Raw genomic sequence first — 25086 nt, forward strand, 5'->3', positions numbered from 1 at the left:
TGTCATAAATGTATTTGGGATTTGTATGGGCCTAGTGTTATTCCAGTGAGTTTGACGTAGATTCTAATAGTGGTCCTGGAACCATGAGGACTTGGGTGATTCGTGCCCCCACAGGCTTTGCTTCCACATAGGAATATGTGGTTGAGGGGAAGGACATGCGACTGGAGGTCACACACCACTTGGATTCTGTCCTGGCTTCGCCATTATCTTGTTTGATCTCAGGCAAGTTACCTATTGCTCTGATTTTTCCACCTTTTCTCCCAGTCAGTAAGAATGGGCTATAAAATCCTGGTACTTGTCTTGTTAACCTCACAGGACTATCAGAGGAACGAAATGAGAAAATAGTTACTCTGTGAAAGTATTTGGTACATAGGGAAGATAACTGATTTTACATTCATTTTTTTACATCTTGCAGAGGCATAAAATGCCTCCTTAAAGTTAACCTAGCTAAGTTTACGTATTTAATTAATTTTCACTTATAAAGCAGTTACTACCTGTCCAAATACCTGAGTGAAGTAAAGTGTTGCAGGGAATTGCCTGGCGGTCCAGTGGTTTGGACTTGGCACTTTCACTGCCAGGGGCCCAGGTTCGATCTCTGGTCAGGGAACAAAGATCCCGCAAGGGGCTTCCCTGGTGGCGCAGCGGTTGAGAATCTGCCTGCTAATGCAGGGGACACGGGTTCGAGCCCTGGTCTGGGAAGATCCCACATGCCACGGAGCAACTAGGCCTGTGAGCCACAACTACTGAGCCTGCGCATCTGGAGCCTGTGCTCTGCAACAAGAGAGGCCGCGATAGTGAGAGTCCCGCGCACCGCGATGAAGAGTGGCCCCCGCTTGCCACAACTAGAGAAAGCCCTCGCACAGAAACGAAGACCCAACACAGCCAAAAATAAAATTAATTAATTAATTTAAAAAAAAAAAAAAAAAAGATCCCGCAAGCCACACGGCATGGCCAAAATAATAATAATAAAAAAAAACAAAACCAAAAAACACAAACTATGTTTCTCTGTAACTTTAATAAAATGTTTTTAAAAAAAAAAAAAAGGAAGAGAAGTGTTGCATTATAGTCGCTCCACATTTCTTGTTAGGTGAAGTGATCTTTGTTGTTTTGCCAAGCTCTTTAAATTCCTTGAAAATTAATATCCTCACCTAAAATACATTTTCCCCTGAGTCTTTAGCATTTAGTGAGCAGCTAAAAGGCGCTGCAGGTTTTGTATAATCCATGAGAAGAGGAAAAGGATGTCAAACTAGAGTTACAAGATAATAAGTGGTATTTTGGAGGGATTTCTTTTCTGTCCTCTAAAGCCTGTTTCTACTTTAGCATATCACTCTCTGTTTCCTGCTTCTTTGATGGGCACTGAGATAATTTTTTAATAGGCTAGCTCATACACACTGTCCTGCTTATAGGTTGCTATCACTTAGTCATAACAAAGTCAGTCATATAGGGGAAAACCAAAAATCTTTGAAACAGAATTGGAAAGCCATAGTTTAGATTGCAGTGAACAAACTCAAGTTTATCAAATTGATTGGTTGTCTCTGGAAAGAGAGAAGGAGAGGGACTGGGGAAGGAGCAAAGGGAACTTCAGTCCCATAAAGTATTAATTTTTATATAAATACTGAGCAAAATAACAAAATGGGAACACTTGTTAATTTGGGGGTGTGGTTACATGGGTGTTTGTTACATTGTTCCTGTGCCTTTCTGTTCTTTTAAAAACTTCCTGGAGTATAGCAGAGAGATTATGTAAATACATAATTACAATCTATTACATGTAATAGATGTATATTCATAGGCAGTGGGATCCCAGGGTAGGGAGTTGTTCATTCTGCTAGAGAGTTTCAAGAAAGGCTTGAAATGGAGAGGGACCATTTGAGCTGACCAATTGATCATCAACAGAAATGCTTTTTTTGCTTTCCTGTCATGCAGTGAATGTTCTGAGTGTGCTGACTTGTTTTGGTTGTATGCCCTTCTTCTGGAAGCTGGTACTCTTTTAGAAAACTGATGTGGAAATTACTGAGAATCTAGGCCTTGGAAGAAGGTATTTTAAACTCTTAAGTGTTTTGCCAACCTGCACTAGCAGCAGAGAGAGGCGTTGCTGTTTAAGTAACTGGTTTGTAGATGAGATGTTAAATGAAGTGTATATGCAGATATGCCAAAATATATCATTATCCCTAAACCATGAAATTATATTATAAAGGCTTTTTTTCCTATGTTTTCTTTCTTTTTTTTTTTTTAACTGTTGTAAATGTATGCTTACTTATTATAACTTAGTGTTTTAGTTTAAAAAGTTACTGAAATGCCCCAACACTCAACAGTAGATTGGATAAATAAATTTTGTATTCTCACAGTGGCATATCCTGTCGCAATGCGAACAAACAAAATACAGTTATATAATTACTTGTGACTTAATAGATGAACCTCACAAACAAATGTTGAGTAAAAGAAGCCAGACACAAAAAAGAGCATATATTATACAATTTCATGTATGTGAAGTTCAAAAACAGGCAAAGCCAAATCTGTAATATTACAAGTTAGAATAGTTGTTACCCTTGGGGGACTTTCTGGAAAGGGGTACCAGGAAGGGTTCTGACATGCAGATAATATCTTTTTTTTTTTAATTTTATTTATTTTTTTGGCTGAGTTTGGTCTTTGTTGCTGCGCGCGGGCTTTCTCTAGTTGCGGCGAGCGGGGGCTACTCTTCTTTGTGGTGCACGGGCTTCTCACTGCAGTGGCTTCTCTTGTTGCGGAGCATGGGCTCTAGGTGCGCAGGCTTCAGTAGCTGCGGCAGGCAGGCTCAGTAGTTGTGGTTCGCGGGCTTAGTTGCTCCGCGGCATGTGGGATCTTCCTGGACCAGGGATCGAACCCATGTCCCCTGCATGGGCAGGCGGATTCTTAACTACTGCGCCACCAGGGAAGTCCCACAGGTAATGTCTTGATCTGGGCGTTGGTTACATGTGTATGTTTGGCTAATGAAAATTGATCAAGCTGTACATTTATGATTTGTATACTTTTCTATATGTACATTATAATTCACAGTTCCCCCAGAAGTTACTCAAGTAATATTTAGGCATTTCTTGTAGTATTAATATTTATTCATCTTGATAGGAGAGGAATGTCCTAAAGTAGTTGTCCTTTAGAGTTAAGATGTTTTTATTCTCCATTTTGACTCAGAGGACATTTTGATTTCATGTTTATGAATATACATATTTTAATCATAATTATGTAAACAGTGATGAATTTTCATTAAGAAAGTATTTTGACCTCAAACTCCATTTTATAAGCTTATTTAATTTTTAGGTCAATATTTTTTACATGATTAACACTTTTTAGTTTAATTGTGATAAGAATTTTTCTGTATATAGTTTAGAGTGAAGATTTAATTTATTGATTATTTTTGTCAATATTTGATTTGTTGGTTACTTTGGGGGCCCTTATCAGGTTTCACCAGTTATAGCTTCTGCCTTTATGAATTTTCTTCTGTGACCATTTATTTCTACCAAGTTTAATTTTTCTGATTCAAATTTTATGTATCTGAATTTTATCAAGATTTTCTTTTATCAATTTTAAGAACAGATGTTACTGTGTTCAGTTTTTACCTATAATAATTTTATTTTGGGTTGATTATTTCTACCTACTTTAATTTTTCCTGGTTAGTTTTTCTAATGATCCTCAGGTCACAAAAATGTGATCCTCAGTTACAGTTTTTTTGTCCATGTTAATATTTTGACATTTTTAGCTGTCAGTTTGATATTGTGATACTAATATTCATTATAGATAGGATAAAAACTGATAAAGTTTATTAGTAATTTCTTGGAGCTACTTGATGGGGCAAAAACATAGAGTCAGAATGCATTTCAGGGCAAATGTCTGGTTTATTAGCCTTCCTGGTCAGTGTATCTTCAATTTTTCCTGACTTACAGGCAGCATTACAGAAACAACAGGAAGTAGCAGTAGCTGGGGCTTCTTTGCCTACATCATCAAAAGTGAATACAACTACGCCAAGTGATATGATGTCAGTGAATGGACAGGCCAAAACCCACACTGACAACTCTGAAAAAGAGCTTGAACCAGAAGCCGCAGAAGAAGCCCTGGAGAATGGACCAAAAGGTACGGTTTGGCATATGTGCTCTTCCATCCACATGCTATAGTTCAGACTTCATGAAAAGCAAAAGTCAGGAAGTCAGGTTAATTAGCTTTTGAGAGCAATTACATATTTGTGAGAGTTGAATGCTTTTTCACTCTTTAGTCTGAATCTGGTGCTTCTGGTGACTCTTTGAATAGTTTAGAAGAGCAAATCAGATGTCCTTTGGACACTTTGGGTTGTCTTGTTTTAGATATTGGTTATCTATTGCTATGTGACACACTGTACCTGAATTTAGCAGCTTAAAATAATAAACATTTATTATCTCTCACAGTTTCTGTGGGTCAGGAATTTGAGAGCTGCTTAGCTGAGTGGTGGTGGCTCTGGTCTCTCATGAGGTTGTAGTCAAGGTGTCGGCTGGGACTGCAGTCATGTGAAGGCTTGACTGGGACTAGAGGCTCTGCTTCCACAGTGGTTCCCTCCCATGACTGGCAAGTTCGTGCTGGCCGTTGGCAGGAGGGCCTCAATTCCTTGCCCCATGAAGCCTCTCCAAAGGGCTGCTTGAGTGATCTCAACACAGTGGCTGGCTTCCCCCAGAGCACGTGATGCAAAGGAAAACAAGGCAAAAGCGTCAGTGTCTTTTATGCCCTAGCTTTGGAAGTAATACATCTGCACTTCTGCCATATTCTGTTGGTCCTGATGCATTTTGGGTGGTAACCTTACAAGTACATGAATACCCACAGGTGCGGATCACTGGGGACTATCTTGTAGATTGGCTACCATATATTTACAATATATTTGTGAGACAAAAGTACCGTGTTACCAATAAGAATTTAGATTTTCAAAGGTCTGCTTACCTTTTCATGGGCAGCTCATTCATTCATTCAACAATTGGTTGAAGATTTTCTGAGTGTTGGGCTACAATGGTGAAGCAAAATAACACACATAGAATGTAAATTGTGGCTATGGTAAGTACTGTGCTGGAGAGAAAGATCTATTATGATGTGAGAGCACATAATATGGGGGATATGACCGAGTTAGAGAGGTCACCAGAGGTTTTCCTGGGGGAAGGGACACTTGAGCTGAGAGATCTGAAGCAAGAGCAAGAGTTCACTAAGTAAAAAGTAAAAGAGAAGTAAGAAGGAGTAAAAAGGAAGAAGAGAACATTTCAGTGATGGTGATCAGAGATGGTGGTGTGGTTCATAAGAAAGTTGATTTCAGAGTTCTTCCTTGTTCTTTTTAGAACAAGTAACAGAAAATAGTTTCAGAAAAGACCTTGAAATACCTTGGTTCACACAGCCCCCCCTTTTTTTTCCTATTAAGAGTTTATCAGTATTTTCAAATGAATCTTTTGTCAGAGGCTCTGTGAATAACTCTGGAAAACCTGTTGAGTACACATAGATACTGCTCAGTAACAAGACTTTACCCATTTTTACTCAGTCGCTAGCGGTTCCATTCCTATCCAAGTTTTTCTCTTTCTTTGAGTTCTTTTAGAATAGCCCCTCCCCTAGAACTTTGGTTTACTCTGAGGTCAAGACTTTTTTCTGATAAGAGAGACTGAAGTCAAAGCCCAGCTTTCTTTGTTTACATCCAAAAATGAATTTATTTCAAGTCCAAATCTCTCTACTTTGTTAGAATGTTTCCCTGTCTCCAGCTAGGAAGTTTCCAAGGTCATTCTTCAATGCCCATATGCAATTAGAGTGTTGGAAAAAATCCTGCTTAAGACTGTGGATTGCATTTGTTACTTAAAGTGGTATGATGACCTCTGAATACCTGTGGTGTTGTTAAATGTAGTAATTTGGGGGGTGACCTCCATGGGGAGGCTTTTAAAGTCCTCGATCTAAGGTAGACCACATTGCACTTGGTGCCTTCATGTGGCTGAGCAGGTCGTCCTATGCAAATGTTGCTGCCTACAGGTGAAGGCTCATCCTCTTTAGCCTTTGTAATTCCTGTTGCCTTTAGAATCTCTTCCAGTAATAGCAGCTCCATCCATGTGGACACGACCCCAGATCAAAGACTTTAAAGAGAAGATTCGGCAGGATGCGGATTCCGTGATTACAGTGGGCCGAGGAGAAGTAGTCACCGTTCGAGTACCCACCCATGAAGAAGGATCATATCTCTTTTGGGAATTTGCTACAGACAATTATGACATTGGGTTTGGGGTGTATTTTGAATGGACAGACTCTCCAAACACTGCTGTCAGCGTGCATGTCAGTGAGTCCAGCGATGACGACGAGGAGGAAGAAGGTAGGGCCATTGGTCCATATTCAGTAGCTGGGTTGTGTGTTGGCAAACATGGTAGCAGTTCAGATGTCAGCCAGCCATATGCTTCCTAATTAACACTTCCTGGATGGGAATCAGTCACTTCATTAGTGGGACCTTGGGCTGAAAAGATTGCGAGAGAAGCTAGCCTCTTAAAGGACTGGGGCCTGAACGTGAATTTTTTTTAACACCAGGAATGTCTGTTTGACAGTTTAGTTTACCGCTTTCTAAATGCTGTTTTACTTCCAGCCTTGTGTGTTGAAAAGCCAAATGTGCAAGGCCATTTTGAAAAATGTTAAAAGAGCAAGCAAGAAATTCTGCCAACTCTGGAATTTATTTAAATTTATATTTCTGATATCAGCTTTTTACGTTGTTATTCTAAGATTTATTTTCTCTAACTAGACAAAATAGAGTGTTTCCAATGACCGTCTAAACTATCTTGGTCTAGGAAGTAGGTTGTGAAATGTATTGCTTACTAATTGAGAAGATGGTCTCTTCAGTTTTGTTACTATCCAGAAAAGTTAGAATGCAGGGCTTTTGTACACACCTAGTAAGCACTTAAGTATCTGTTGACTTGACTGAGAGTAATATGGAAAGAGTGCCCTGACTGGGAGAATGGAAAAGCACCTTCAGTTCTTGGCCCTAACTAACCTTTCAGGTGACTTGTAAACAAACTGCTTATTCTTGAAGAGTGTTGGTAATCACAGAGACTCCATTGGGATACGTTTAAAGAGGTAGTTGTTGAAGGTGCATGGAGGGGGGCTAAAAGTTCAATCAGCTTTTGATATACAAGTTCAGTTATATCACCAAGACAGTCTAGGCCCTTTAGGGTCGTGTATGGCAACACACACACATGGGCCAGTGTCATTTAGGAGCTACTTTATCTTACATGGTGTTTTGTTTTCAGCTATCTTTATTTCTAAGTACCACCAGCAAGGTAAAGCATTGCCCATAAATACTACTAACAGAACCAGAAAGAAAAAAAATGTAAGAATGGGGGGAAAAAAAAGAAGAGGTGAGAGAGAGACCTGAGATTGCAGGGCAGGTGCGACTACCATTGTCTTAAGTGCCCCTCAGCAACATCAGGACCAGTAACTAAGCCATTTACTAGCCTTTCTGATGCACACGGGGACTCATTAAAATCAGGTGGTTTGCAAATGTTTGGGAAGGGAAGTTTGGGGTTTTTTTCTTTTTTAATTTAATATTATTTATTTTTTATACTGCAGGTTCTTATTATCTGTTTTATACATATTAGTATACATGTCAAGGGAAGGGAAGTTTTTGTTGCATGTGCAAATTACTGCACTTTGTGAATAATAAGAGAGAATTCTCTGTTAAGAAATGGGTTGAGGTAAAATATTTCTCCTGGCTTGTAAGCTAGGTAGCTTTTAAAGGAGATTACTTCCTAGTCTGAGCCCTCAGCTGATTATCATTTTGGGGTTATTGCTGTTGGGAAGAGCACTGGTAAAAATGGCTGGGGTCCAGTGCCTGACTAGAGGTAAGACATCCTTGACCTTTGCTCTAATGTATGATAGCCCTCAAATGGAAAATGGCATTACCTATCCTTGTGCTGTTCCTAATCATAAAATGATTTGCAACTAAAACTAACCCATTAAAACCTCTACATTAACAGTAACGACAGTGAGGGGAGTTCCCTGGTTGCCTAGTGGTTAGGATTCCGGGCTTTCACTGCCATGGCCCCGGTTCAGTCCCTGGTCAGGAAACTGAGATCTGCAAGCTGTGTGGTGTGGCCAAAAAAAAACAAAAAAACCCCGCAACACTGAGGATTTATTGCTCCCCAGAATTGTTTCCTAAGAGTGAGCCTGTCTCCTTTTTGAAGATTTATCTCACAAATGGCTTTTAGTCATATGCCTCCTTATGGTCTTATCCACATTGTGTATTTTATTTTATGGGGGGTCCTTTTAGCTTGGTTTAAGATGGAAGAGGAGTCCAGTTTTTTTGTTTGTTGCTTTAGTTTTTCTCCATTAGGTCTTGAAAGATTGAAAGATGGAGGAGTTTGTTTTCTCTGAAGAAAACATAATGGTAATCCATCCTCCTGCTGTAATTCTCCACTTGATTGTTTCCAGGTCTCAGGTCTTTGCTTAGATTGATGAAAGATGCATTGTTCATCTATCCCAGTAACCTTTAGTTTTATAGATTTTGAACAAAATTTGGATCTTGAATTAGTGGGGCCTGATAATCTGTTTCATGGATATTCTTATGGGCAATAGTCTATAATTTGAATGGGTTGTGTTTCTCATTTGCAAATGGAGGACATTTAATTTTCAAGTAGTATTGCTGTGATAAAGCAAATCTGATTTGGGCCCGTTTATAAGAGTGTCATCTACTTTTTTTAAATAAACTTTTCATTTTAGAATAGGTTCAGATTTACAGAAGTATTGGAAAGATAATACAAAGAGTTCCTGTATACCCGACAACCCAGTTTCCTCTATTATTAACATCTTACGTTGTACTGTGGTATGTTCATCATAGCTCATGGACCAATATTGATATATTATTAACTAAAGTCCATATTTATTCAGATTTCCTTAATTTTCCCTAATGTTCCAGGATCCCATCCAGGATGCCACGTTACAGTTATCACGTCTCCTTAAGCTCCTCTAGACTGTAAGAGTTTCCTAGACCTTCCTGGTTTAAATTCCTAATAGTGGCCCATTGACAGTCGTCACATAATTGACTCATGTCTCTCTAATTCATTCTGCCATGTTGTAAACCTGAAAGGCTTTTAAAATCTATGCTGAGTATTCCCTTGATTTATTTTCCTTGAGGCTGTTTATATTTAATATGTTAAACTGAGACTTTTAAACTGGTTCATAGTTCTCATTCCTATAGGTTTCTACAGGTATTTTTTTTTTCCTAACCTCATATCATTACAGTTCAGAAAACTATTAACTGGGGCAAACCTAGAATCAGAGCTTATTTTTTGCCACTGAGATCATCCCTGGGTTTCACAGGCCTAGTGAAAATAATTGAATTTTCAGAGTGTCTGTGAATGTCTACCTCTCTAGTGTGGCTTTCTCATTCTACTCTTTATATTTCAGATAAATAGAAAATAATAGTCCTCATAAGCTCCCTTCCCACCTTCCTAAAACAAAAGAGGACTTTCATATTGTTGAGAAGAGGAGGATCAGAGTAACATTTTCCCTGGTCTCACTCAGATCAGTGAGATTCCACCTGTTAGGAGGAATTAGGAATTGAGCGGATGTGGAAGGGAAAAAGTGGGGCTCAGAAATAGGAGCAATGGTCTGAGTACAGAGAGGGAGAGAGGATGCTGACTGCTGCCACCACCAGATGTTTGCCACTGGGCTCCCAGGGCCCAGACAGTGGTACGTAGCAGCTGCTCAGGTATAGAAGAAATTAACACATGTTTGCCTGCACATAAGTTATAGAATGGATTGAGAGAATTCCTAATGAGCAATTTCTCAAAGAAAGGATGGAGTTTAAGATGCCTGAGGCAAATGTGGTTTTCCTGGATCTGTTCACACTGACATGTCTCCATTCTTTCTCACAGAAAACATCAGTTCTGAAGAGAAAGCCAAAAAGAATGCCAACAAGCCTCTACTGGACGAGATTGTGCCTGTGTACCGGCGGGACTGTCATGAAGAGGTGTATGCTGGCAGCCACCAGTATCCAGGGAGAGGAGTCTACCTCCTCAAGTTTGACAACTCCTACTCTTTGTGGAGGTCAAAATCGGTCTACTACAGAGTCTATTACACGAGATAAAGATGTTACAGAGGCTGGAGTCTAGGGTTGGGCAGAAGATGGCATTTAATTCGGAAATATCTTTTGACTTTGGTGGAGCGTTGCAGTCTGTGTTTACGCTATTGATTTCGGTCTGATGGTTTGTGACTCTTCTTGGGAATCAGGATTTCCTTGAAACTCTTGAGCATTAGTACTTTGGGGTTAAAGGGACTCCTCAGACTCATCCAGCCCTTTGGTGCTGACCAGCAGAGTCACAAGTGGATGCTGATGTTACATGAGCTACATGTTAAATTTTTAAAGTCTCCGAAATAAAACAGCTCCACATTGACCCCACCTGGCTGATGGTTAGTGCATTGCTGCCTGCTCTGTCTGTGTTTTATGAGAGCACATAGTTCCTTTACAGTGCCCTCTGAGTTGAAATCCTGTGTTAATAGTCTACATGAGGTACATCTGACCTTGATCGAAGGTCACCATTTTTAAAACTTAAAAACTTAAGACCTCACGGATTATAATAGAAAAAGAAATTGCCTCAACTTGATCTTGTTCTGAATGACCCAGATTGTTTTTGCTTTGGGTGCAGCTGTTTAGTTTGGAGTTATATTACAGATAATTATTTTCTGAATAACCTTAATATAGAAAGTTCAAACCTGATAATTGAAGTATCAAGATACATAGAACACTTCAAACATCCATCTTAGCACGCCTCCACAAACTCTTGGCCCTTTTCTCTTCATCTGGTATTCATAACTACCAGTAGCAATGCAAAATTGATTCATTTTTGCCTTGATTTGGCTTTATAGAGCATCTCAAATTGAAACTGTTTTCTACACAAGCATATAGTTAGGGATTTTGTAAACTTAAAATGACACCTACTGAATTAAAATATATAAAATCATTTAAATATAATTCAGTGTATGGGGAATAACATTGCACTAATATGGAAATCACTGCCAGAGATAGTCCATTTTCTTTTGATTTGATACTACTTAGGCATACACCCTACATGATTCCAGTGGGGAATTACGAGAAAGAGTTGGAAATGCGTATGCCTGTACTTAAATTTTTTTATAGCTTTAATCTGTATTATGTCTTCATTGATGGAAAGAGGTACATCTTTGTTTTCCTTACTGAAAACAAATATGGATTAATTGCCTCAAATTTGTATAAGTGATTGACTCGTCTGGAGGTTCTTGTTTTCAGAAGGGAGGGTGGTATAGATAGAAAAATCACAAAGATGGCAATATACACATAATGCTGTTACTATATGTTGTTACTGAAATACTTAGATTTTTAAAATTTCAAATCACAAATCACTTCTTGTAGGAGGGTTTCCATTGATTAGCTGCAGCGTATACAATTCACTACATATGAGGCTGTTTGTTTTTCTTGTGCTGCATTTCTTTCTGTTTTTCAATACCTGGTTTTGTACATATCTAACTCTGTTGTCTTTTGGTTGTTCAGAAACTGGATTATTTTCTCCTAAGCGATGCTTAATGTGTGTTTTTTAATTTTGATTTCAGTAGTCCCAGCTTATGGATGTCCGTACTGTTACACCAGAAGGTTTGTCAAGCTGTCCATCAGCTCTCATGTGTACATGGTGTAGAAACCTTGGGGTTAGGCACTTCCTGGCTTTTTTTTTTAATGAGAAAACACTGTATTTAAAATGTAAAATAAACTTTTAAAAAGCAGGCACTAATATATATTTCTTCCAGCCTTTGATTACAGATTTCTCCTTGCACATGTTAAGATGAATTATCCTCTAAAAATATTGTTCTTGGGAGCAGTGTATGTTACTTGACATAGCGGCAATTCCTGTCACATGTTCATGTCAGAACATTTTTGGTTTTAAACTTTTTTATTGCCTTTGGCTGTTGATTAGTATATTACAAGTGCGATTTCAAAAAGATCTTGAAAATAATATATTTAATCAATTAAAATGTTTATCTGTATCTTGTTGATGTTTCATTAATATAGTTACTCTTTGAAGCATTAGTTCTATATTTCATCATTTGGGTAGGACAAGAAATGTTTTAAATGATCTTTTCTGTTTTAGAAAGTTGAACAACAACAAACTATTTCTGGCTAATTATTTAGTTTCTGCTGTGAATTACCCTAGTTTGTTAAAATAGGTTAACAGTTTTTCAGACTTCTTGATGGAAGGGAAAGCGCTGACTTTTCTTATTGACAGTGACGTTATAAAAGTATTTCCCCTTCCAAACTATTTGTATACCTTGTTCCTTGAAGACGGAGTATGCTGCTTTAAAATATCTCCTGAGGTGTGGCGCCTGGGAAACAGCAATGAGAGGCATGCCCCAGTCAGTGTGATGTGGAGTGCCACAAACTATTCTAAAAATGAGCCCCCCGCAAATAAATAAATAAATAAATAAAAATGACCCCACTGAAATGCACGGTCACTTGGACATTAATTTTTTTTTTCCCCTTTGGAAATTTGGAGAGGCTAGATGAGGTTACCGTCTTTTTTTTTTTTTTTTTTCCTTTCTGTGTAGTTTGTTGCTACCGTGAAGGCAGATCATGGAACAGTTAAGGAGAGTTGTTGATGTGTGAGCACGTCTTAGAAACCATGCTACCGAGTCTTGACCATCTGTTTTATGGAAGAGACGAAACAATTAGTTCAAAATAGCAAATGATTGCTAATAGTTCCTTGGGACTTAGAGTGCAGTAGTCTATAGCCAAAGCCATCTTTGTTTGTGTCCCCAGCTTCTTCACAGTTCAGCAACCTAAAAATGTATGCGTGTATTCTTGGGGTAGCACAAATCCTAATTTCATTTCCATTCACTAACTTTTCAAAATGTGTATGAATCACTATTGGACTTTTATCTCCATACATTTGCCTAGGGTTCCTCAACTTTCTTATTGAAAGTTTTTTAAGACCAAGTCGATTATTGTCCTTTCAACACCCTTATTTTGAGTTTATTACATTTTTTCAGTTGCTTATTATATTGCTTGATTTGTTTTGTACTTAGAGATGTAAGCACTAGCTCTATTTTTATTAGTTGACATGTCACTTGTAAGTTGCAAATTGATTAGGGTACTTAATTTAGTACAGAAAACTAAGTGGCTGACTTTTTCAGAACTGACATTGGCATTTGGGCTCAGGCAGTCCAAGCATGGGGTAAACGTATAAACTGAGCAGTTAACTCATCTGTGTTGAAAGCTTGTGTGTGGTTGCTTAGTTCAACCCTACGGTGAACTGGTGATTTGCAAGTCTGTTTCTGAAAAGAGCAAGTACAAATTTGATTACAAATGCCGATTTTTTTTAACCTTTCTTTATGGCATATCTGTACAATTATGACAATTTTTACCCTTTTCTAAGATCATTAATTTAAATATATATATTTTCTAAGATCATTAATTTAAATATATGTTTGAAGATAACATAACTTTGGGGGGGGCCTGGCAAAATGCAGAAATATAAACATGTTTTTCAAAAGGTCTACATTTTGCAACTTAAAATTTCAGGTTGCATTTTGGAGAACATTTCCTGTTAGTAGGTATGGGTCTACTGTGTTCTTTCAATCTGCTCTATGTTCTTCTGTGGAGTGGCTCTTTGGCCGTTTTTTGTTAGTGAACATTTTTGGTTACTTCTGATTTTTTTCTTATAAATGGTGTTCCAGTGAACACTCTCTTATATGTCTCTGCATATGTGCATGACTTTTTCAAGAGTAATACCAAGTAGTGGAATAGTGGAATTGCTGGATAAGTTCTGTGCTTTTTTTTTTTTTTTGGCCGCATCGCGTGGCATGTGGGATCTTAGTTCCCCGATTGAACCTGCGCCCCCTGTATTGGGAGCACGGAGTCTTAACCACTGGACTGCCAGGGAAGTCAAGTTCTGTGCATTTTTAATTTTAATTGTCCTCCAAAGTGGCTGAACTAATTTTCCCTCTAATACACTATGGTGGGTAGCGTCTGAGAATACTGTTTTTTTCTCTTTTAACACTTGATATTATCAGACTTAAGTTTTGGTTAATCTGATGGGTGAAAAATGAAATTTCATTTTGTGTGTTTCCCTGATAACCAGTAAGATTAAGCAACCGTTTTTGTTATATGTATTTCTTCTCCTATAAATTGCCTGTTTATGTCCTTTACCCATTGTCAGCTGGGTAATCTTATATTGATTTATTAGCATTTAAAAAAATAGTTCGTATACTAATCATACATTATATATAAGTATTTTCTCCCAGTTTATTGCTAGTCTGTTCATTTTGTTTATGGTGTTTTTGGTGTGTGTATATGTCTGTTTGGTCATAGAAGTTATAAACTGTGTTGTCAATTTTATTCAGTTTTTTCCTTTATGGCTTTTCCTTATTTCCATATATATATGAGTTTGTCTGTGAACTTTGTTCCATTTATCTGTTTGACCATGTATGTGCTAATACTACACTTTGAATTCCTGTAGGTTTAAAATATATTTTGATACAAGGCGAATCTCCTCTGTTCTTTCGATAGTTTTTCTTGGCTATTTTTGTACGTTTCTTCCATATGAATTTAATCATTAGGTTGTCATATTGATATTTCATGAAAAATCTTGTTGGGATTTACATTACAATACTGTGTTGAATTTCTGGATTAATTGGTGGAGGTTCAGCCACTGATTTTTAGTGTAGTTTAGATTGCCTTTCTAAAGAAAGATGGATAGTTCTTTGTTCTTAAATGGTAATTTCAGTAGAAGAAATGGAAAATACAACCCTTAAGTGGTCTTTCCTGCCATAATTAATTAGAATAGTGGCTAATCTGGGACAACAGAGACTCAAAAATAAAGTAGTTCAGATAAGATAGTTGCTGTCTCATACAGGCCAAAGGAGGCAAGTGTTGCAGGGCAGGTGGGCTGCAGTACTTGGTGAAGTGATTGAGAGCCCCAGATTCCTAAAGTGTTACTGCTCCACCGTCCTGGGGGATGGTATTGTTTCTGTGTGCATGGTTAGGCTCAGGCTTGCTGGGATTACATTCCCCATTCAGCTAGGGTGGGGGGAGGGGTTCATGACTAGTTTTAAAGAGAAAACCCCTATTTCTTTTCATCTTCCATTAGCAAGTACTTAAGTTACATGGCTGTCTCTAGCTGGGCGGTCTTGTGCACAGCCAAAACTTGGAACTTGGAGAGGGGTGAGTGTGTTTATTATGAAAAGGAAATGGATTCTAGTAGACAGTGAGCAGACTTGGCTTTATCAAGTGAGGTTTTTTTTTTAACAGTATTTTATTTTTTTTAATTATCTTATTTTTGGCTACATTGGGTCTTTGTTGCTGCATGCAGGCTTTCTCTAGTTGCGGCGAGCGGGGCTACTCCTCATTGCGGTGCGCGGGCTTCTCATTGCGGTGGCTTCTCTTGTTGTGGAGCACGGGCTCTAGGCGCGAGGGCTTCAGTAGTTGTGTTGTGCAGGCTCAGTAGCTGTGGTGCACGGGCTTAGTTGCTCTGCGGCGTGTGGAATCTTCCTGGAGCAGGGATCGAACCCTTGTCCCCTGCGTTGGCAGGTGGATTCTTAACCACTGCGCCACCAGGGAAGTCCCCAAGTGAGTTTTAAAATATGTAACTTTCATTGATTTTTTTTCCATTATAAAAGCCATACCCATTTATTATAGAAGATTTAGACAGTATACATAGGTGAAAAGAATAAAATTATAAACCTACCACTAGGAGATCATAGTTATCATTTGGGAATTTTCTTTCTGGTCTTTTTTTCTAATTTTCAATTATAATATAATTCTAGTGTACATTAAAGTATAGAGCATAACATGACTACTCATGTACCCAGCACCCCCTTTGGTCATATTTGCCATTTTGCCTTACTTGCTTCAGATCTTGTCTAATTAAATAAAACATTAATGAAAGAGTTTGAGCCTTGTGTACCTTTCCCTGATTACCAATCCTCTTTCTTCCTCCCAAAGATAATCATTATTCTGATTTTTATGTTTATCATTCCATATGCCTTTTTTTTTTTTTAAATAAATTTATTTATTTATTTATTTTTGGCTGCCTTGGGTCTTCGTTGCTGCGCACGGGCTTTCTCTAGCTGCCGCGAGCGGGGGCTACTCTTCATTGTGGCGCACAGGTTTCTCATTGTGGTGGCTTCTCTTGTTGTGGAGCACGGTCTCTAGGCATGTGGGCTTCAGTAGTTGTGGCACGCGGGCTCAGTAGTTGTGGCTCGCGGGCTCTAGAGCACAGGCTCAGTAGTTGAGGCGCACGGGCTTAGTTGCTCCGTGGCGTGTGGGATCTTCCCGGACCAGGGTTCGAACCTGTGTCCCCTGCATTGGCAGGCCACTGTGCCACGAGGGAAGTCCCCTATATGCCTTTTATAATAATGTATGTTGCCAGAAAAGTTTGATTGCCAGAATAGTACGGTTTCACAGAATGCTTTTGAATTTTATATAAAATGATATCATTTGATAGTTTGTTTTTTCTGATCTGCATTGTTTTCAGTGATTAGCTTCATATAGCTCTACGCTTAGAGTAATCCATCATGTGGATACTATATAACGCCATGTAGTCAATTCTCCTGCTGTTGGATGTTTAGGGTTTTTTCAGGTTTCCACTATTATAAATATTCTTGTACATGTCTACTTATGCTCATGTGCAAGAGTTTCTCTAGTGTATATCTCAAGAAATAGAATTAAGTCATAAGCTACATGGATCTTGAACTATTCTGGATAATGCAGAATTACTCTTCAAATGATTGTGCCAATTTAAACTCCCAAAAGCAATATACAAGGGTGCCTCTGTTCCACATCTTTACTGACAGTTGTCAGATTTTGTAATTGGATGGATATGAAACAAAATCTCATGTGTGGTTTAATTGCATGTCCTTAATAACCAGTGAGGATAAGCATTTCTTCATGTTACTGGCCTTTCGTGAAGTGCATATTTATATCCTTTATCCATTCTCTTGTGTTTTTTCTTGATTTGTGAGAGTACTTTAAATATTCTGGATCCTACAGTTTATTTTTGGTCATGTGCATCACAAATAACTGGTGTCACACTTCAGGTTGTCTTTTTACTTTATTTATAATGTCTTTTACTATTTAGAAGTTTTTACTTTTAATTTATTAAACTTTCATGGTTTATGTTTTCCATATCTACTTTAAGAAGTTTTCCTCAGCCCTGAGGATATAAAGATTCTCCTCTGTACTTTAAAATGTGTTTTGCGTTTAGGTCTCAAGTACACATTAAATTTATTTTTGATGTGAAGTAGGCGTTATTAATTTATTTTTCTATAGGGATAACTAAAATTATTCCACTATCATTCATAGACTAGTTAATCCTGTGTGTATTTTTATATTTATTATTTATATGAGTCTGATATATACAAAAAATATATATATATATTCATACTATATGTGTACAACAGCTTATATAAAAATTAGCTTCTCACCCTGTCCCCAGCCACCCAAGGATTCAAACTTTGCTCCCTGAAGGCAACCAGTATTACCAGTTTCATGTGTATTATGCATATCCAAGTAAATAAGTACATATTTATAAATTCTTCCCTACTGTATATACTCTACAACTTTTTCCAACTTAAAAACTTACTTTTGTAATATTATATCAATACATAATAGCTTCATTCTTTTTTTTTTTAAGACTCAGAATATTTATCTTTTGCCTATTATTATCTTTTTAAATTTTATTTATTTATTTTTGGCTGCGTTGGGTCTTCGTTGCTGCGCACGGACTTTCTCTAGTTGTGGCAGGCAGGGGCTACTCTTTGTTGCCGTGCGCGGGCTTCTCATTGCAGTGGCTTCTCTTGTTGCAGAGCACGGGCTCTAGGTGCGTGGGCTTCAGTAGTGGCACGCGCGCTCAGCAGTTGTGGCTTGCGGGCTCTAGAGCGCAGACTCAGCAGTTGTGGTGCACAGGCTTAGTTGCTCCGCGGTATGTGGGATCTTCCCGGACCAGGGATCGAACCCGTGTCCCCTGCATTGGCAGGTGGATTCTTAACCACTATGCCACCAGGGAAGCCCCCATTCTTTTTTATAAATATATATGTCATTGGATAGACCAATGCATCTTTTTCTCTTTTTATTAGATGAAAATCACATAACATACAATTAATCATTATAAAGTGTACAATTCAGTGACATTTAGTGCATTCACAATGTGCAACCACTGCCTCTAAAATATTTTCATCTGCCCAGCAGAACACCCATACCCTTTAAAAATCACACCATTTCCTGCTCCTCCCATCCCTTGGTAACCGCTAATCTGTCTTCTGTCTCTATGGATTTGCCTATTCTGGACATTTCATATATAAGGAATCATATAATATGTGACGGTTTGTGTTTTTCTTCTTTCGCTTAGCATAATGTTTTCAGGGTTCATCCAAGTTGTTGCATGTATCAGTACTTCATTGCTTTTTATGGCTGAATGATAATCCATTCTTTGGCTAGACCACAGTTTATCTGTTCATTTGTTGATGGACATTTGGGTTGTTTCTACAGTTTGGCTGTTGTGAATAGTGTTGTTATGAACATTTGTGAACAAGTATTTGTTTGCATACTTGTTTCGGGTTCTTTTGGGTATATATCTAGGAGTAGAATGGCTGTGTCATATGATAATTCTATGTTTAACTTCTCGAGGAACTGCCAAATTGTTCTCTGCAGCGGCTGCACCATTTTACATTCCCATTGACCACAAATGAGAGTTCCTATTTCTCCACACCCTCTCCAACACTTGTTGTTTTCTGTTTGGGGATTTTTTTTATGGACTCATAGTGGATGTGAAGTGGTATCTCATTGTGGTTTAGATTTGCATTCCCTTAACAACCAATGATGTTGGTTATCTCTTCATGTGCTTGTTGGCCATTTCTATATCTTCTTTGGAGAGATGTCTATTCAAATCCATTGCCCATTTTTAAATTGGGTCATTTGTCTTTTTGTTGTTGAGTTGTAAGAGTTTGTTATGTATTCTGAATATTAAACCCTTACTAGATTTGTAAATATTTTTTCCCATTCTCTAAATTGTCTTTTCACATTGTTGATAATGTCCTTTGGATACACAAAAGTCTTTCATTTTTATGAAGTCCAGTTTATCCTATTTTTTATTTTGTTGCTTGTGCTTTTGGTGTCAAATCTAAGAATCTACTACCAAATCCAAGGACATGAAGATTTATCTCTATGTTTGCTTCTAATAGTTTGATAGTTTTAGGTCTTACATTTGGGTTTTTGATCCATTTTGAGCTAATTTTTGTATATGAAGTGAGGTAGGGTTCCAGCTTCATTCTTTGGCACGTGGTTATCGAGTCGTCCCAGCACCATTTGTTGAAGAGACTATTCTTCATTGAATGGTCTTGGAATCCTCGTTGAAAATCAGTTGGAATCCTTGTTGAAACCATAGATGTTTCAGTTTATTTTTGGCCTCTCAATAAATGGATTGTACAACTTCAGTAATAAAGGATATTTAGGTTTCCAATCTTTGCCATTAGAATTTTGCAGTAAATGATCATGTACCTACATCATTTTGCATATGTATCTCAGGGTAATTTCATTTGTTTCTTAAGTAAATCTTTAAATCTCTGATACTTTTTTGGTGCTATTATAGATTATCTTTTTTTTATCTTTGTCGTTTTTGTTTTTTTTTTTTAACTTATTTATTTATTTATTTTTTTGGCTGTGCTGGGTCTTCGTTTCTGTGCCAGGGCTCCCTCTAGTTGTGGTGAGCGGGGGCCACTCTTCATCGCGGTGCGCGGACCTCTCACCATCGCGGCCTTCCTTTTTGCGGAGCACAGGCTCCAGACGCGCAGGCTCAGCAATTGTGGCTCATGGGCCCAGTTGCTCTGCGGCATGTGGGATCCTCCCAGACCAGGGCTCGAACCCATGTCCCCTGCACTGGCAGGCGGACTCCCAACCACTGCACCACCAGGGAAGCCCTCTTTGTCATTTTTTAAATATCAAGTTTATGTTGAGGCTTATTGAGGTATAAATTAAAGGCAGTAAAATGTACCCTTTTGAGTTGTACTGTTAGGTGTCATGATGCCAAATTTTTTTACCTTGTCCCATTGGAGTCAGTCCCCTTTCGCTGCCTCCTGGCAACCACTGGTCTGATTTCTGACCCTGTAGATTTGCCTTTGCCAGAATGTCATATAAATGTCAACAAGTGGAGCTTTTTCTGTCTGGATGTTTTTATTAAACATAATACATTTGAGACTCATCCTTGTAGATATACAAGTAGTCTATTTCATTGCTGAGAAGTATTCTCTTGTATACCATAGAAGTATTCTATTGTTTATCCATTCACCTGTTAGTGATATTTGGGTTTTTCCAATTTTTGGTAATTAGGAATAAAGCTGCTGTAAACATTCATGTATAGCTATCTGTGTGGATATATGTTCTCATTATTCATGGGTTAATATTTAGGCGTGGGTTTGCTAAGTTGTTTAGTAAGTATATGTTTAATTTTTTTTTTTTTAACAAACTGCCAAACTGCTTTTCAAAGTAGCTCTGCCATTTTGCATTCCCACCAACACAGTTCTGTCTAGTTGCTTCATATCCTCACCAGCACTTTGTATGTCATTTTAAAAATTTTAGCCATTTAATAGGTAAGGCTCTCATTGTGATTTTCATTTGTAGTTCACTAAGGACTAGATGTTGAGCATCTGTTCATGCTTATTTGCCATCCATATCTATCATTTGATGAATTATCAGTTCAGATCTTTTGCTCTTTTTTGACTGGGCTCTTTTCTTACTATTTACTTGTAAGAGTTCCCTATATTTCAGGATACAAACCCTTTAAAGGAATGTGTTTTGCAAATATTTTCTCTCATATTTTGGCTTGTCTTTTCATTTTCTTAACAGTACCTTTTGATGAGCAGACATTTTAATGTAATGAAGTTTAGTTATCAGCTTTTTTCTTGTATGATTTGTGGTTTCTGTGTCCTAAGAAATCTTGGCCTAACTCAAGGTTTTCTGCTATATTTTCTTCCAGAAGTTTTATAGTTTAGGTTTTATATTTTAGTTTTATGATCCATTTCAAGTTGATTTTTGTATATAATGTGAGGAAACAGTTTTTTTGTCTTTGTACATAAATGTCCACTTATTCTACCACCATTTATTAAAAAGATTCTTTCCTCTTTTGAATTACCTTGGCACCTTTGTCAAAAATTAGTTGACCATATACAGGTTTCCCCCACTGAAAGTAGAGCATTCCTGTGAAACCTTTCATAAGCCGAAGTGGCATAAAGTGAAAAAGCAGTTATGTTAGAACATATCTTACTAACATATGCAAAATAAATCGAGGTAAAGTGCAGATGTTCACAGACACAGTTCACAGCTCTGGTGGCTTGATGCTGAGTGTAGTTTCCAAGGAAGGAGCTTGGCAGTGCCACTCTCACTGCTCAGGGTGCACACTGCCTCTATAACGGCTCAGCTCCCTGCAAAACACTCAGTTTAAAAGGAGTAATAAGAGTAGACATCCCTGCTTTAGTCCATCTTAAAGAGAAGACATTTAGTCTTAACCATTAAGGATGATGATAGCTATCGGTTTTTCTTTATCAAGTTGAGAAAGTCCCCTTCTGTTGGTTTGCTGAGAGTTTTTTTTTTTTTCTTTTTTTCTTTATTTATTTTTGGCTGCATTGGGTCTTTGTTGCTACGCTGGGCTTTCTCTAGTTGTGGCGAGCGGGGGCTACTCTTCATTGCGGTGCACGGGCTTCTCATTGCGGTGGCTTCTCTTGTTGTGGAGTACGGGCTCTAGGCGCACAGGCTTCTGTAGTTGTGGCACACGGGCTCAGTAGTTGTGGCTCACGGGCTCTAGAGCACAGGCTCAGTAGTTGTGACACATGGGCTTAGTTGCTCCGCAGCATGTGGGATCTTCCAGGGCCAGGGCTCGAACCCGTGTCCCTGCATTGGCAGGCAGATTCGTAACCACTGCGCCACCAGGGAAGTCCGAGAGTTTTTATTATATGTTGAATATTGCCACATGCTTTTTCTTTGTCTATGGAGATGAGATATACATGACTTTCCTTTATTGGCCTATTGATATATTGAATTATATTGATTGCTTTTCCAATGTTGAGCCAACTTTGCATTTCTGGGATAAACCCTACTTGGTAATGATCCTTTTTATATATCACTGGATTCAATTTTTAGTATGTCTGTGTTCATGAGGGATGTTGATATGTAGTTTTGTTTTCTGATAATATTGTTGTCTGGGTTTGGTTTCAGAGTAATGGAGGCCTCATAAAATGAGTTGGGAAGTATACTCTCATCTATTTTCTGGAAGAGCATGTGTAAGCTTGTTATTATTTCTTCCTTAAACGTTGGTGGAATTCTCCAGAGAAGCTATCTCAGCCTGGAATTTTCTTTCTTTTTAACTGTAAACTTACTTTTTTGATACATATGTAGAGCTATTCAGGTTATCTATTTCTTCTTGAGTGAGCTTTGGTAGTTTGTCACTTTCAAGGTGTGTGTCCATTTTACCAAACTATCATTTACTGACATAAATTTATTCATAATATTTCCTATTGTTCACTTAATGTCTGAGGATCTGTATAGAGTTGTCTCCTCTTTCATTCTAGTTGGTCTGTATCTTCTCTCTCTTGAGCTTATTGGCTAGTGATTTATTTATCCTTTTAGAGAATCAGCTGTTGGTTTCATTGATTTTTTTTTTTAACATAATTGATTTTACCTCTTACTATTACTTCTTTCCTTTTGCTTGTTTTGGGTTTAATTTGCTCCCATCTCTCCACCCCCCAGTTTCTTAAGGTAGCTTATTAGGTTTTTAATTGGAGATCTTTCTTTGTCTAATCATTTGAAGCTATGAGTTTCCCTCTAAATGCTGCTTTATCTACATCCCATAAATTTGGTATATTGGTAAATTTGGTATTTTTGCATTTATTTAAAATATTTTCTAATTTTCTTTGTGATTTCTTCTTTGATATATAAGTTATTTAGAAGTGCATTGTTTCATTTCCAAATATTTGGAAATTTCCCAAATGTTTTCTGTTGTTGATTTCTAATTTAATTCCATGTGGCCAAAGAACATATTTTATATGATTTCAATCCTTTTTAATTTATTGAGACTTGTTTTAGATCCCAGAATAGTCTCTCTTAGTAGATGTTCCACGTTCACTTAAATAGAATGTGTTATCTGCTCTTGGTGGGTAGAATGTTTTGTAAATGTCAAGCAGGTCAAGTTGGTTGATAGTAGTATTAAAGTAGTCTATATCCTCACTGATTTTATGTATGCCCTATCAATTACCAACAAAGGAGTATTAAAGTCTTCGACTAAATTCTGAGTTTGTCTATTTTGAATCCTTTTTTTTTGGTCGATTTTTGAATTATGTATTTTGAAGCTCTATTATTGGGTGTCTACATTTATGGTTGTTATGTCTTGATGGATTGACCTCTTTTTTATTATGTAATGTATCTCCTCATTCCTGTTTTATTCCTTGTCCTAAAGTCTGTTTCATCTTGTATTAATATTGCCACTTAAGCTTTCTTTGGTTAAAGTTTACAAGGTATATCTTATTCCATGTTTTTACTTTTAACCTGTCCATGTCTTTATATCTAAAGTGGGTTTCTTGTTGATAGCATATAGTCGGATTTTTTTTTTTCACACACACACACTGTATTTTATTTTTACAAGAGATAGACTGACACCAAGCATTGTAAATGGATGACCACAACAAAAGCAACAATGATTGCAATTACCAAACACGAAACACACTCATGCTATGTCATAATATTGACATTCAGTCCAGTAATCCTCCACTATAACAGCTCCTTTACTTTGCAGTGAAAATTGATTTGTATATTCTTTGCCTCTGAGTCCTTGTGGGATTTTTTTTTTTTAATTCAAACAGAAAGTCACAAAAATTATAATCATCCTCATCAGTTCACTCAGTCCCATGTAATTAATTTTTTTTTCATCTTGATCTTTTGTTAGCACTTTTATGAGTTCATCAGTTTTTCATTAGAGTTCTGAAAATGCTTATTCATTCAGTTCAGCAGTACAGTCAGTTACCAGAAACCTGTACTTGTCAGAGTCTTTTCTGTGAATTCCTTGAAGATGAAACCCTTTTATAGGGACATATTTGGAAAAGCATCACATCACACCCAGAACTGTCTGTAAATGACAAAAGACTTAAAAATGACCACGGTTAAAGATTTGATGAACGTTCATAATAATGCAATTGACAAGGAAATTTAGTTATTTCTGAGATATGCATTTTAAAGTAATAACTAGAATTATGACATAACATTATACCAGAACATATAAGATTTTTAGAAATTTCATGTAATGTCTGAAACATTTATATTAACATATTTGCATACAAATAACCCAATAAAAGTTTAGTATTAGTTGTTTTGTTTATTTGTTTGTTTTATACTGCAGGTTCTTATTAGTCATCAATTTTATACACATCAGTGTATACATGTCAATCCCAATCGCCCAATTCAGCACACTACCATCCCCACCCCACCGCAGTTTTCCCCCCTTGGTGTCCATATGTCTGTTCTCTACATCTGTGTCTCAACTTCTGCCCTGCAAACCGGCTCATCTGTGCCATTTTTCTAGGTTCCACATACATGCGTTAATATACGATATTTTTCTCTTTCTGACTTACTTCACTCTGTATGACAGTCTCTAGATCCATCCACGTCTCAGCAAATGACCCAATTTCGTTCCTTTTTATGGCTGAGTAATATTCCATTGTATATACGTACCACAACTTCTTTAACCATTCGTCTGTCGATGGGCATCTAGGTTGCTTCCATGACCTGGCTATTGTAAATAGTGCTGCAATGAACATTGGGGTGCATGTGTCTTTTTGAATTATGGTTTTCTCTGGGTATACGCCCAATAGTGGGATTGCTGGATCATATGGTAAATCTGTTTTTAGTTTTTTAAGGAACCTCCATACTGTTCTCCATAGTGGCTGTATCAATTTACATTCCCACCAACAGTGCAAGAGGGTTCCCTTTTCTTCACACCCTCTCCAGCATTTGTTGTTTGTAGATTTTCTCATGATGCCCATTCTAACTGGTGTGAGGTGATACCTCATTGTAGTTTTGATTTGCAT

The 25086-nt window shown here is 37.6% G+C and overlaps 1 protein-coding gene across 1 annotated transcript in view; it reads left to right on the forward strand.

The window, feature by feature from the left end:
• ACBD3 (acyl-CoA binding domain containing 3) overlaps positions 1 to 12012 on the forward strand; it is a 34062-nt gene extending 22050 nt beyond the window's left edge. Inside the window, exons 6-8 of the mRNA XM_036865786.1 lie at positions 3918 to 4104; positions 6041 to 6325; positions 9873 to 12012. Of these exons, the coding sequence (XP_036721681.1) occupies positions 3918 to 4104; positions 6041 to 6325; positions 9873 to 10084 (684 nt within the window). The 3' untranslated portion in view covers positions 10085 to 12012. The remainder of the gene's footprint in view (positions 1 to 3917; positions 4105 to 6040; positions 6326 to 9872) is intronic.
• Positions 12013 to 25086: the final 13074 nt, after the last annotated feature.

This window comes from Balaenoptera musculus, chromosome 1 (assembly GCF_009873245.2).
Source record: "Balaenoptera musculus isolate JJ_BM4_2016_0621 chromosome 1, mBalMus1.pri.v3, whole genome shotgun sequence".
In the NCBI taxonomy this organism is placed as follows: Eukaryota; Metazoa; Chordata; class Mammalia; order Artiodactyla; family Balaenopteridae; genus Balaenoptera; species Balaenoptera musculus.